General features: G+C 43.8%; 1 protein-coding gene across 1 annotated transcript; it reads left to right on the top strand.

Annotated features, from left to right (window-relative positions):
* Positions 1 to 3770: 3770 nt before the first annotated feature.
* LOC147340495 (germ cell-less protein-like 1) lies at positions 3771 to 5833 on the top strand. Its single transcript, XM_086388816.1, has one exon. The coding sequence runs from the start codon at positions 3900 to 3902 to the stop codon at positions 5403 to 5405; it is 1506 nt and encodes a 501-aa protein (XP_086244942.1). The 5' UTR covers positions 3771 to 3899; the 3' UTR covers positions 5406 to 5833.
* Positions 5834 to 15161: the final 9328 nt, after the last annotated feature.

A 15161-nucleotide genomic window follows, 5' to 3' on the forward strand; every position in this document is an offset into this window, starting at 1 on the left:
GAAAGAGAAAGTGGAGAGTGAAAAAGTTGGCTTAAAGCTCAACATTCAGAAAACGAAGATCATGGCGTCCGGTCCCATCGCTTCATGGGAAATCGATGGGGAAACAGTGGAACAGTGTCAGACTTTATCTTTTTGGGCTCGAAAATCACTGCAGATGGTGACTGAAGCCATGAAACTAAAAGACGCTTGCTCCTTGACAGGAAAGCTATGACCAACCTAGATAGCAGATTCAAAAGCAGAGATACTACTTTGCCAACAGAGGTTCGTCTAGTCAAGGCTATAGTTTTTCCTGTGGTCATGTATGGATGTGAGAGTTGGACTGTGAAGAAGGCTGAGTGCCGAAGAATTGATGCTTTTGAACTGTGGTGTTGGAGAAGCCTCTTGAGAGTCCCTTGGACTGCAAGGAGATCCAACCAGTCCATTCTGAAGGAGATCAGCCCTGGGATTTCTTTGGAAGGAATGATGCTAAAGCTGAAACTCCAGTACTTTGGCCACCTCATGCGAAGAGTTGACTCATTGGAAAAGACTCTGAGGCTGGGAGGGATTGGGGGCAGGAGGAGAAGGGGACGACAGAGGATGAGATGGCTGGATGGCATCACTGACTCGATGGACGTGAGTCTGGGTGAACTCCGGGAGTTGGTGATGGACAGGGAGGCCTGGCGTGCTGCGATTCGTGGGGTTGCAAAGAGTTGGACACGACTGAGCGATTGATCTGATCTGATCTGATCTGAAAGTCATTTAGCAAACGAAATCAGATGACATGGATATGTCACTGGGCTATACTTAATAGAAGTTCTTGATTGAAGTTCTTCCTGATGATTCTACTATTACTTCTAACGATATTGTTTTCTATACTGCCTGCTTCAAGAAGTGTTGTTCCTTACATTATCAAGTGTGTGACTGAGCCACTGATATAATGATGGTGTGCAGCTCCATATGAAATCCATAAGTATAATGGTGTGACTCTGTATATAAGAAGCAACAAGACAGAATATTTTCCTGGACCAAGAGACTAGTAAGACAGGTGTGGTCCAGAGACTTTTGTTACTCACAGGGCCTAGTCCAGTAATAACACACTGAGTGGCCTATCAGTGAGATCTTTGGCAGACCTGCGAATGAACCCTCCCAGCACCATGGAACAAGATGGTAATGAAATGCTCTGCAAACCATGGTCAAACTCATGGCCATAAAAGGGCCCTGCTCTGGCAACTGGCACTTGCTATCTGCCTCTACAAAGATTAACTCATGGACACTACAGCTGCTGACCTTCAACGTCCCCTGAAAGGAGTTCAGGGTGAAAATCAGAAATTAGGCACTCGCTCTGTGTTCTGGAAAAATGGACAAAACAGGCCTTTGGATAGTTAGAGATTTTCAGGTAAAGATTTTCTTGAGCCCAAATTCTTGTATCTTCTCATACCTAGAAAAGCACCTAAATTGTTAATGGGGACAACTATTTTGGCTTTTACAGTAATACCACAGTAAGAAGCCAAGGCCTACCTGGACAAACTTTGACAACTGGCTACCTCAAGCACCTGTCTACGCTGGGTTATAGACTCATTCACCTGAAAAGAAATTATAAGATTTATTTTGTCTGTTAAATTTCAGGTTTTCATTCTTTCAACTACTTCTAACTGGGTTTTTTATACCTACATTCAAAATGTATATGAATATGCCAGATGGCTCCATTCTTATAAATAGGGCAGCCCAAGTGTTGACTCTATCCAGACCAGGATCCAAGTTACTATCAAATGTAACCTGATTCTTGCAGGTTATTCTTGGACTGCTGATTACAGTAATTCATCTACTGATATTTGGTCTCTGCCTTTTAATCTACTTATCTAGTTTGTTCTTTCTAAAGGATACAATGGCTTCCCAGACAAAGTAACAGTGATGCAGAGATTCTGGCCACTCTTCAAAATGGACTCCCCTGATGTTCCACCATGGTTACAGATACAATCTTGGTTTACAAGCTCTCCTTTGTGAAAAACTATCTTGACTACAATCATTGTAATCATTCTGTTTTTTGCTGTTTGCTCCTTACATATATAACTGTGTATTTACTACTTGGGGCCCTTGGATCAGAAACCCTAAGTAAAAGGGTAAGGAGAATATGTTGCTTCAACCACTTAGGGTCAGTGCCCCTCACCTGCAGGAAGCAGTTACTGACAGATTTCTCTGCCCCTTTCCCCTCAGCAACAATATTCTCCTAAAATAAAAAGGGGGAAATGAGAGAGTTAACTTAGGCAGGTTGATAAGGAGTCAAAGCCTAAGGCCCCTTTAAGGAGGAGATAAACATTCTTTCTTTTTCACATTCTTTGCTATAGATATGTAGGCCTCGTAGGCAGCAGTATCTCTTATTCAAGGACATGTCTTTTTTTTTTTTTTTTTAAGCTTTGGATATATGTTATGGGAGAAGGTCTGGGTAAAAACTTCCACAGCTGTAGCTCTGGGTTAACCTGTTCCTTCTGGCTAATCTCGTGCTGATGTCATCCCAGGAGGTATGTTACAGGAAAGGGTCTGGAAAAATTCTCGAAGTCTTGAGGTATCTTTTATCTAGTCTCAGCAGCTAGTTGAGAAGTGTATAACGCCTTGCTTAAAGTAGTGAGGTGGGTTCTCTCCTGCTCCCTTCTGACGTCTATGTCTGAAGCTTTTTCTGTCACTTTCACTTTAGATAAAATCTACACAATGCTCCAAGTGACTGAGACTGTCTTTGGTCCCGAGTTAAATCTTCTCCTTCGGAGACCATGAATCTGGCGGCACTGTTCACCATTCACCATTAGCTGTCACAACTCTAGAGTCAGTATTCATGTTTGTCTCATGCCAAGCACCACTCAACCTGAAGCATTATATAGACCTTCTTATCAACTTTCTATAGCCATCTAACAGAGAATATTTAAAATGTGATTTAAGGTTATCCTGTCCTATTCAAAGTGTGTAAACATTCTACTCACATGATTTGAATAGGGCAGAATCTTTGCGACCCCATGGACACTAGTTTGCAAGTCTCTGCTATTCATGGAATTTTTCAGGCATGAATACTGGAGTGGGTTGTCGTTTCCTCCTCGAGGAAGTCTTCCCAACCCATGCCTCATGCGTCTCCTGCATTGGCAGGTGGATTGTTTACCACTGGGAATGTTTGGGAAGCCCCAAACATTCTACTCAGGCAAGGTCAAATGACCTGAGAGACTTACCGTTTTCAAAGTTTTTTCCCTTGCATTGTACTTTCCTTGTCATGGAAAGGTCCACACTCTCTCTACACCGTATACTTTGTTTAGCATATAACACTTGTCAGTATTTAATATTATTAATTTCCTCAAAAATCAAACTCCATCTCATTCATTCCTCATTTCTTTCAGTGTTTAAGTTTGTTACATGCTTAGCTGGTGTCTAAAATAGAGACAAAAGCAAAGACTGGGCACACATTGCCACTTTTATCACAGAAAATGTTTTGACAGCCGCAAATGATGGGATAACCTAAGAAAATAATTACAGAAATTAAGGTGCATAGAGCACAGAGCTGGAACCAAGACGTAATTATCCAAAAACAGGAGTGATCAGTAATTATTTCAAATGGGGAAGAGGAAATGATGTTCTTAAGATTCATGGGGAAAATTCATACACAAAGTCCTCTGTTCCACCATTATCCTACGAAGGGAGCCGCAGAGAAATCATCCCTGGAGGGAAAGATACACAGAGTGGAATTCCTGGTACAGAGTGCACTTATCCTGTGATGGGGAGTGGGAGGGGTAGGGGAAAGCCTCGTGGGTGTGGCTTTGCCTGGCGTCCAAGATGACGTCACAAACATCAGCCGTATCCAACGACACCGTGGGCTGAGCTAGTGCCAGTGGCGGCTGCGTCTGGTGAGGAAGCTTGCCCTCTGTACCCCTGAGGTAAAAGCCATGGGAGCAGTAAACAGTCAGATGCCCTCGAACAGAGTGGGGCATGCCCCAGAGGAGCCAGGTGCCCCTGAGGGGGAGGAGGAGGCCGAGGAGGTAGCAGTGGCAGTGATAGAGGAAGGGGAGGAGAGCGAAGAGGCCAGACCCACCACTAGCCAAGGGCGCCACAAGCGGAAGACAGGCCCAGAAGGGCAGCTCACAAAAGCGCCTCACAGGAAGCGAGCAAAAGACAGTTTAGAGTCCGTTTATAAGACACTTTTTCTGAGAGGAGAAGGGAGTGACGTGCAGATCCGTGCCCTGGGGAAGGAGTGGAACTTGCACAAGGTCTACTTGTGCCGGTCAGGATACTTTGCTAGCATGTTCAGTGGTGCGTGGCGTGAGACAACCATGGATACTGTAGAGTTGCAGATGCCTGACGAGAACATTGATTGTGAGGCACTGCACGAGGCTTTAGGTTCCCTGTACCGAAACTCTGTGCTCATCCCACCCGGTCGAGTGGTCCCCATGCTGGCCACAGCCAGCATGCTGCAGCTGGACAAGCTGATTCAGCAGTGCGGAGAGATAATGAAGGAGACGGTCAGTGATCAGACCGTGTGCAGCTACTACTGCTCTGCTGAGAGCTACGGACTCCAGAACATCAGGGCCATGTGTCTTCAGTGGCTGCTGGACAACCTGATGACCCAGCATAGTGAGGAGTTATTGAGAGAAGTTAGCCTGGATCTCATGAAAGAGGTCATTGCCTCTTCAGAGCTCTTCGTGATGGAGGTAGAGATGGATGTGTACACGACGCTGAAAAAGTGGGTGTTCCTGCAGCTGCAGCCGACATGGAGAGGCCCCCGCAGAGACCTGCTGCCTGACGCCGACTCGTGGTTTGCCAGGTCCAGGCAGGAGTCAGAGGGCACCCCTTTCCTGGAGACCGAGCAGGGCAGAGCCTTCGTGCCAGCGTTCCAGCAGCTGCGGCTTGCCTACATGATCTGCGACCTGCCGTCAGCACGCATCATCGACCAGGATGCACTGATCCCTGCCACGTGGCTGACCCCAGTGTACAAAGAGCAGTGGCTTGCCCTCCTCCGGGCTGAGCAGACCAGAGACCTCGGGCCCGTGGATGTCTTCGTGTCCGACCTCCAGAGGACCAGCATGCGGTGCGGGGGCCAGCTCCTCAGGGATAAGCAGTGCAGCTGGCGGTGGGCAGGCTTCAACGTCGGCTGGGACTTGGTGGTGTGCTATGCCAACCGGCGCATCATTTTCAAGCGCAGCGCGCTGAACAAGTCCTGCGGTCTCGGGGTCAGCTTACTCTGGCAGAGAAAGGTCGCGTTCCGCTTGCGCCTGGCCTCCTTGGACAGGGCTGGAAGAGCCATTTTCCGGAAGGAGACAGAACTCCAGGTGCTTTCCCTGGGAAAGGATGAAGAGCTAGAGGTGGTGAATCTGGAGAACGAAGATGTGGTTTTCCCCATATATGTGACCTGTAATTTCCTGTACCTCCCCAGAGAGGGGCGTTTTCCTGAGTGAGGACTCCTGAAAACAAAATCTCAGAGAGGTGAGCAGCTCTTTTCCTGGGGTCAGGGACGACCAGCTTTGTCCAGATGCCAGCTCCTTCTGCGGGACCAACCGGACTTGCCCACCTCTGGTGGCCCACCTCTGTCAGAGTCTTTGTTGAACTGTAGCTCATAATACTTGAGATTGTTTACCTGAGCCTATGAAGAGGAGAAATTTTAAAGCCCTGCTCCCCCAACACCTTTAGACCTCATTTGTGCTGTTAAAGTGGCAACCTGTCCTCCTGGTTTACCATCCATCAATGCCCCCTCCCATCATTTCTGCAAAGTCAAAGACCAGTTGACTTTAGAGAGAACCTGTGAACCTACCTACTCTACTACTGTTGGGGAAACTCTTTTAAAATATGCATTTCCTTTAGCTTGATTAAAGGAATGTTAAAGAAACCGTTTGGTTTCTCTTTCAGTTCGCGTGTTTAGAGCCACTCTGCCCCACTCATTACCACTACTACCGCTAGCTTCCTTTGGATTGCTTCCCTTTCCCCATTCCCTGCCACTGAGCGTGTAGTACTTGGTTCCCATGATCTCTCACTCTGTGAACGCACCCAGGCTACACTGATGATCTTCTCTTTATTGGTTGTTCCTCAACATTCTTAGGTTAGTTGACTTCATATCGTATCTTGATGTTACTTTGGCTTTATTTTGACTTTCCTAGCATTTTAACCCTAGAAAGACGCCTCAAATCTTATACAACCCTATATTGGGGGTGGAGTGGAAGGCGGCAGATTGATGCTATGAGGACATCTGGGTACTAGACAGACTTTTTCTGTGGCATACAGCCATGAATTATTTATGCACCAGAATGCACTCTCTAAGCACGCTGATGGCCTTTGCCCTTCAGAAACATTTGACGTTGGAATTGTACGTGGAAAGACTCTTTCCCGCTTAAAAACAGGTCTGGTAACCTCTGGAAAGGAACGCTTTTGAATTATAATGGGAATTATTTGGCATCTGGAAGTGGCATCACGAGAAGTCCACACTAGTAATCAAAAGGGTAAGATAAAAAGTGTTTTTGTCACAAAAGGAGAAGCACACTAGTCACGATTTGAATTTGTTAGTTTCTGATTACTGTTAACTTACAAATTGTCACCATCCCATTCCCTCCATTGAGTCATTTTGAGGTCAAAGAATGGAAAACTCTATTTAAGAATCCATATAAATAATAAATACATGCTTGGAAAGAGTGTGATAAATTAATACAAGATGAACAAATTAAAAAAATAGTATACTCTATTGGTGTTTGGCAGATTCATGTTGATGTATGGCAAAACCAATACAATATTGTAAAGTAATTAGCCTCCAATTAAAATAAATAAATGTACATTTAAATTAAAAAAAAAAAAAACAGTCACCAGATTTAAGGCTTTACTTAGTTGAAATCAGAATTTTCCTTACTGGTGGTTTATGTTTCTCTTCCCAATTAGATTTTATCCATTGTCATTCAGTGAACAAATTACTTTTGACTTTATCCATTCATTCATTCCTTTTACTCTTTAAGGAGATTTGAAAGGCTTCCTTATCCCAAACCCACATACTAGTATTAGAGTAATATTTACGTGACAGTTACTTATATGAAATGGTTCAACCAGGAAGCTGCTGTTGCATCCTTCGATGTTTGCCCTTAATTTTGCAGCCCCCTACCCTTTCTCGTGTTCCCTTATATTCCATATACCTAACCAACTACAAACAATAGACTTCATTTTATTTGTGTTTAAAAATAACTGGGGAGAAGAGTAAGTCATGATTCAGTTGAAACGTAAAAATTATTGTTATTTTTTTTTTTTCGGTAAGAATTTCACTTTCTTTATATAAACTCTCTAAGCAATTTGAAATCACTTTTTCTTGAGCTGAATGCCAAGATGCCATTTCATCTAAACAGAGGTATCGTCAGTTGGGAAATTCAGAGACTACTTAGCTACAAGTGTACCTTGACTGAAAGATCTGCTTTTGTTTTCCTACCCAACGAGCTTTAAATCCTTAAATTGCTTGTTGCCGCTTACAATAGAAAGATGTTCAATAATGTACAAAGAGTGACAGCTGAAATACACTCATTTAAACATTTAAACTCTCACAAACCCTGACTGTTGCCATTTGCCAGTTTGGGCAATTTATCCAATACCTGTCTCTATTTTTTCTCTTTTTTTTTTTCTTTTCTTTTTGACTGCTCAGGATGAGGAAGAAACCTTTTCCCATGTTGATACTCATTCTGTTAGCCTCTTCGTAAGGCATGGGGAAATGGGGAGGCAGGGCGAAGTACAGTCATGGTAACGCTATAGGAAACCATCAAGCTAAATAACAGCAAAGTAAACGCCACACTAAAGGAGATGTACCCCTATGGGATACCACGTGGTCCTTGACAATGATGAGGATTTATCCCTGTCTCTGTTTTTCCCTCTCTGTATGTCTGCCGCTCTCTCTGTCATCCCCTATCTCTGTCTCCATGATGTCTGTCTGCATCCCTGTCTAATTTCTATCTACCTCTGTCTTTGTCTTCCTCAGTCTCTGTCTCAGACTGCCTATCTTCGTCACTCTCTGTCTCTGTCTTACTGTCCGTATCTTTCTGTTTCTCTCTGTTTCTGACAATCTGTTTGTGTCTGGGTCTCTATGTTTCTGTCTCTGTCTCTGTATTTCTCCAGTGCTTCTGTATCCGTCTGTATCTGCATCTCTCTGTGTCTCTTTCTCCATCCGTCTGTCTTTGTCTTTCCCTTTCTGTCCCGATCTGTCTCTGTCTTTCTCCCCACCCCCAACCTTGTTTCTCTCTGACTCTCTCTCTCCCCATCACTATCTCTATGTCTGTTGGCTCTCTTTCAGTGTGCGTCTGTCTTTCTCTGTCTCTCGGTCTGTCTGTCTCTGTCTTTCTATCTGTGTCAATCAGCCTCTGCCTGTCTCCCTGTCTCTGTCTGCAACCATCATTCTTTGCCTTAGTTTGAATGGGTGTCTGTTTGTCCCTGTCTGTGCCTGGCTTCCTCTGCCTCCCTGTCTCTGTCTCCATCTATTTCTACCTGTCTCTGTCTGCCCCTTTCTGTGTATGCCTTTCTACCTGTCTCTTTTGGGGGAGGAGGTACAATTTCTGAGTCTGTCCATCTGTTGGGCTTTCTCAGCCTGCCTGACCAGCTATCTCTGTTTTTCTGTCAGGCTGTCCTGTCTCTGGCTGTTTCTACATCTGGTTCTGTTGCATCTTTTGATAGTCCATCTCTGCTTCTGCCTGTCTTAAGGAGACAGGAATGAAATGTTATTACAATTCGGTAGACAAACCCTCTTCTGTCATCTTCCCTTCCAGTGGTGTCCTAGAGATAGATGCTGTAAGAAGATAAAGCTTAGCATTCGTGTTCAAAGACACAAGAGACTTAAATAAACAATGACTTATGAAGGAGAAAGCAGTGCCCCAGGGATGGAAGTGGGATGGACACAGACAGCAGACCAGTGTAAATTATGCTACTGTGGAAAGGGTCTATATATAAACAGCACAAAGATGACACTGAAATTTCGATGAAAGATAAATCATGTGCTGGAAAAAGAAAACCATCTTTTTAAGAGGAAAATAAAAAGAAGAGGGAGTGTCCAGCCACAAGGTCTACAGGAAGGTACTTGCCAAGTCTCAGCCACAGAATTTGGACATGAAACTGCCTGGTGAGAGTTAAAATAGCAAAATTCACCTATTTTATATAAGCACATCACATCAGTTTAATCATGCGATTAAACTTAAACTTTTGAATTGGGGTCAGCAAACACACACACACACGCACACGCACACACACACACACGGAAATAAGTGGATTGAAGCAGAATCCAAGGTTTTTATGTCATCACCTGTTCAGCTAGTAACATGACTTCTAAGACATTCATACACACACACACACATTTATATTTTATGAGCCCTCATGAGGTTCCACCCTTTCCTTGTCCACTCAGCTACCTGGGCCTTGATGCCCTTCCCTTTATTCAAGATAAATCTCTTGAAAGGGGTGTGTCATCTGCCCCCTGTTCTAAGGTTTACTTGCTTGACTCCAGGCACCATCTATATGTCATAGACTCTCAAATTCATAGCCCATGCACAGACCTCTTCTTTGAATCCAGACCTATAGCCAGCAGTCTGCCCCACCACTTGGAAATCTCAAAGGTGGTGCGATCTACAAAGGAACAAAATAGAACGTATAGTCCAGGCAACCAATTTTAATCTAAATGTAGATTCCTTCCTCATTTGAGTAAATAAATAGAAAGACACTGATGCTGGTAAGGAGAAAATAACCAGGATGTTAGCTGAAACTTATACTTCTTCAAGTGCTTGTGTTTCAGAAGTAAAATTTGTCTATTCATGACATTCTAAAGAAAGGTGGCAATTTTTTTTTTCTAGTAGTAAGAGAATTGAAATTTACCTCATTTATTTAGACAATAGCCAATTGATATATGAACAGTCTTCGGGAATGATTTGTTCTAACAGTGCAGATGAAAGTTTGGTTTAGTCTGTGAACACGTTTTCATAGCATGTCAGTTGCTATGATTAGATTCTGAGATCAGACACCAAAGGATAAATTTCACTCCACATGGTAGCAAACTTCAACTATCAAACTTGGTTTAAAGACTAGCAGGGTAATAAGATGCAGTGGAAGGAACAAAAACTATCTGGGCAGATTCAAGGTAAGATTTGAATACCCAAAAGATCCTTAATTCTCTGAGCAGTATTCATCACATAAACACACTGCATTACATTGGTGATGTCTGTCAATTATTTTAAAAAATAAAAATAGTACATGGTGATGGCAAAAATAGGAATCTACAAGCAGCTGATGGTTTTGATTAGCGTGTTTGCTGTGCATGGGATTTTATGAAGAGTGGTGACTCTAAGTGAATTAAAATCATCCAAGCGGTCACGAAGAGCATGTTTTGGGTGAAGGCAAGTGGCTGAGTATGGTCCACCACAGGTGAGGAGACTTGCTGTAGAGGTATATTCTTAAAGATGGTAGCCCCTAGTCGTATGTGATTATTTAAATTGATTAAAATTAAATAAAATGGAAAATTCAGTCTCTCAGTCTCACTCGCAGCATTTGAAGTGCTCGATGGCTACATGTAAACCCGTGGCTACTATACTGTGCGCAGCGCAGATATGGAACATCTCTATCAGCGCAGAGAATTCTGTGAGATAGTGCTGTTCTATAATCAGTCATTCCAAGCAAAATTTACATTTCTTTCTGCTTCTGAATACATAGGTCGCCTGGATAACCTATGTGGGGGTGGGTGATGTTTGTGGGGATGGGGAGGAGTTAGAAAAACGGACATACAGAATGGTCACATTTGGATTTACAGGGTCTCATCAGGGTCTTATTTGTCTCACTGTGCTTACTGAGATGTTATGGAGGCTGGGGACAGGGCTTGAGGAAGGTTGGCAGCCACCCAAAGGAACCGTTTGTTCTGGAACCCTGTGCTTTGGAATGTGAAGAATTTGGGTCTAATCTTCTGTGGCCCATACAGCATCTGACCTGGTGGTCAGGCCATCATCTCAAACTCATTGTCCAAAACTCAACCTTTGCTTTCTTTCTCCCATTCCACGATCATGAATATCTATTTTCAATATATTTTATGGTTGGTCTTTTACTGTTCATATTGTTAATATCTCCACCAGTATACTAGCCCTCTTCTCAGTCGCTAGGCCTTGAAATCACTGGTTGAAAGGATACAAAATAAATGTCTTTGTAAACTGAAACTTACATTAGAAATAATAGCATGTGGGGTTATTGTAAATACATTTAGATACAAATACGTAAATACATAAATCAAATACATTTGAGTCTTCTGCTTTGCTTTGCCATCAGGTTTAACGTGATATGATATTTCGATGCCTCCCAGCTTAAGACCAGCAGGAACACATTTGTAGTTGAACAATTTGAGTTTATTATTCTTTGCAGTGAAGGAGAACATACACAGTGAAGGAACTGTGGGCCACACAAGTACGTGGGTGATAGAAAAGGGATGTTAAGAGATTTGGGCTTGGGACTTCCCTGCTGGTCCGGTGGATGAGCCTTTGCCTTCCAAAGTATGTGGTGTGGGTTCGCTCCCTGGTTGGGGAAACTAAGGTCCCACATGTCTTGTGGCCAAAAACCAAAACATAAAAGAAAACAAACAAACAAACAAACAAAAAAAAACAGAAGCAATATGGTAACAAATTGAATAAAGACTAAATAAAGGGACCACCTCAAAAAAAAATTAAAGAAAAAAAGAGGTGGGCTTGTTTTAGGTGATTTGGGTGAATTTTTAAAGAAGCAGAGCTCTGATCTGGATTGGATACTGTCAGAAAGACAGGGAATTCCTATGACAGTATCTTAATAAACCTTTTCTATAGAGAGAATAGATTAGAGTGAGGTTAAAGCTACAATTGCTGAAAACAAGCAAAGAAACAAAGCAAAGGGGGAAACAAAACCCCCAAACTAGCAGTCACTCATACTAGCTAGGAGAGGGATATACGGTGATTTGTACAGTGATTTTGCTTTTGTCTGTGCTAAGGAACAAAAAAATCATGAAGTGGCCTTTGTTTTGTCTCACTTTATCATGATCTCAGAGTGCCAAGATCTCATGATCTCACCTGAAGTTGGCATTCCCTGAGATTTTTTTCAATGTCTAATGGGAGAATAACATGTCCTAGCCTGGATGTCAAGAGATACTTTTTAGTACCCCCTTCTGGCCACAAGCCATTAACCCATGTTATCTAGATTATCAACATTGCTCTGATTTTGATGATCAGGAATTTGTTTAGAGAATGTAGTCTGTAGTAGGACATGGATTGGTCTCTCCTGCTCCTTTTGCAGTAGAATGCATCATTGAATACTCTGGTGTGACACGGGCTGTGCAATAGCATTTAAGACTCCAGACAGGATGCATTGGCCAACTGCAAAACAAGTAATCAAACGAAACACAATGATTATTAGTCCTTGAAACAGGACTTGAAGTCAAGGGCTTGGATTATAAAAACCAGGCAATGAATCCAGCTGGGTTCACCTTTGAGCACCACATGACTTTTGTTAGAATCAAAGACAAGTTTTGGACCACCCTTGCTAGTTATGATTTTCCGTAATGTGAGAATAGCAAGTCACAAAGCCTATATGAATAGGGAGTCAGTTATTCTTCGTGTGTGTGTGTGTGTGTGAGAGAGAGAGAGAGAGAGAGTCGCTCAGTCATGTCTGACTCTTTGCAACCCCATGGACTATAGCCCAGGAGGCTCCTCTGTCCATGGTATTCTTCAGGCAAGAATACTGGAGTGGGTTGCCATTCCCTTCTCCAGGGGATCTTCCCGACCCAGGGACCGAACCCGGGTCTCCTGCATTGCAGGCAGATTCTTTACCATCTGAGCCACCAGAGAAGCCCTTCCTGGTGAGTTTTTAAAAGAAATTGGTTTGACTGTTACTGGATAATCCCCTCTCTCTAACCCCTCCCCCCTCCCCCACCCGTTTCTGGGAAACAAGATCTGCTGGAATGTGTAGTTTAACATATCACGGAGTCTCAACAATTATCCTGAACACACAAGATAAGTTAGCGTATGCCATATGGGTGTTATATAAGATGTTACATAACAAATAGTACCTCATTGTGGCACGGCCTCTATCAGGAGAATAAGCATCATTTGTTACAACTAGAGACAGCCGATTTTGTGTTCCTCAAGGTAAGTGATGTATTTAGCAGAACTTCCCTCGTGTGGCTCAGCTGGTAAAGAATCCACGTGCGGTGGAGGAGACCTGGGTTCGATCCCTGGGTTGGGAAGATCCCCTAGAGAAGGGAAAGGCTACCCTGTCCAGTATTCTGGCCTGGAGAATTCCACGGACTGTATAGTCCATGGGGTCGCAAACAGTCGAACACGACTGAGTGACTTTCACTTTCAACCAGTTTCACAAAGCAGGCTGACTATCATGAACAAATGGAATATCTTGAGCAAATTTGACTCTCAGGGTCAGGGTGGCTCCAATAATGGAGCCTACTCTTGATTGAGTGGGACTCACCGACAGGGCGCAGGAATGGCCGAGAGGAGCTACCCCGCGTCTCAGGTAAGGGGCGGTGGCCGGGAAGAGAAATCCCAAGCCCGAGGCCAGGGGCGGCGGCTGGGAGGACCGACCCCACATCCAAGGAGCTGTGGCTGCCTGGGCGCAGGAGGCCTAGAGGAGCTATCCCACGTTGAAGGTCAGGAAGGGCGGCGGTGAGGAGATACCCCTCGTCCAAGGTAAGGAACGGCGGCTGGGCTTTGCTGGAGCAGCCGTGAAGAGATAACCCACACCCAAGGTAAGAGAAGCCCAAGTAAGACGGTAGGTGGTGCAAGAGGGCATCAGAGGGCAGACACACTGAAACTGTACTCACAGAAAACTAGTCAATCTAATCACACTAGGACAACAGCCTTGTCTAACTCAATGAAACTAAGCCATGCCCATGGGACAACCCAAGATGGGTGGGTCATGGTGGAGAGGTCTGACAGAATGTGGTCCACTGGAGAAGGGAATGGCAAACCACTTCAGTATTCTTGCCTTGACAACCCCATGAGCAGTATGAAAAGGCAAAAGGAGAGGATACTGAAAGAGGAACTCCCCAGGTCAGTAGGTGCCCAATATGCTACTGGAGATCAGTGGAGAAATAACTCCAGAAAGAATGAAGGAATGGAGCCAAAGCAAAAACAATACCCAGCTGTGGATGTGACTGGTGATAGAAGCAAGGTCCGATGCTGTAAAGAGCAATATTGCATAGGAACCTGGAATGTCAGGTCCATGAATCAAGGCAAATTGGACGTAGTCAAACAAGAGATGGCAAGAGTGAATGTCGACATTCTTGGAATCAGCGAACTCAAATGGACTGGAATGGGTGAATTTAACTCAGGTGACCATTATATCTACTACTGTGGGCAGGAATCCCTCAGAAGAAATGGAGTAGCCGTCATGGTCAACAAAAGAGTCTGAAATGCAGTACTTGGATGCAATCTCAAAAACGACAGAATGATCTCTGTTCGTTTCCAAGGCAAACCATTCAATATCTCAGTAATCCAAGTCTATGGCCCAACCAGTAAGGCTGAAGAAGCTGAAGTTGAACGGTTCTATGAAGACCTACCAGGCCTTTTAGAACTAACACCCAAAAAAGATGTCCTTTTCATTATAGGGGACTGAATGCAAAAGTAGGAAATCAAGAAACACCTGGAGTAACAGGCAAATTTGGCCTTGGAATACGGAATGAAGCAAGACAAAGACTAATAGAGTTTTGCCAAGAAAATGCACTGGTCATAACAAATACCCTCTTCCAATAACACAAGAGAAGACTCTACACATGGACATCAACAGATGGTCCACACCAAAATCAGACTGATTATATTCTTTGCAGCCAAAGATGGAGAAGCTCTACACAGTCAGCAAAAACAAGACCAGGAGCTGACTGTGGCTCAGATCATGAACTCCTTATTGCCAAAATCAGACTTTAATTGAAGAAAGTAGGGAAAACCTCTAGACCATTCAGGTATGACCTAAATCAAATCCCTTATGATTATACAGTGGAAGTGAGAAACAGATTTAAGGGCCTAGATCTGATAGATAAGAATGCCTGATGAACTATGGAATGAGGTTCGTGACATTGTACAGGAGACAGGGATCAAACCATCCCCATGGAAAAGAAATGCAAAAAAGCAAAATGGCTGTCTGGGGAGGCCTTACAAATAGCTGTGAAAAGAAGAGAAGGGAAAAGCAAAGGAGAAAAGGAA

This window comes from Bos grunniens, chromosome X (assembly GCF_055505025.1).
Source record: "Bos grunniens cultivar Pamir isolate PY7600 chromosome X, Bosgru_T2T1.0, whole genome shotgun sequence".
Taxonomy (NCBI): Eukaryota; Metazoa; Chordata; class Mammalia; order Artiodactyla; family Bovidae; genus Bos; species Bos grunniens.

Bases quoted from the DNA above. Each gene is read 5' to 3' on its own strand.
- LOC147340495 (XM_086388816.1), top strand. From the start codon at position 3,900: ATGGGAGCAGTAAACAGTCAGATGCCCTCGAACAGAGTGGGGCATGCC.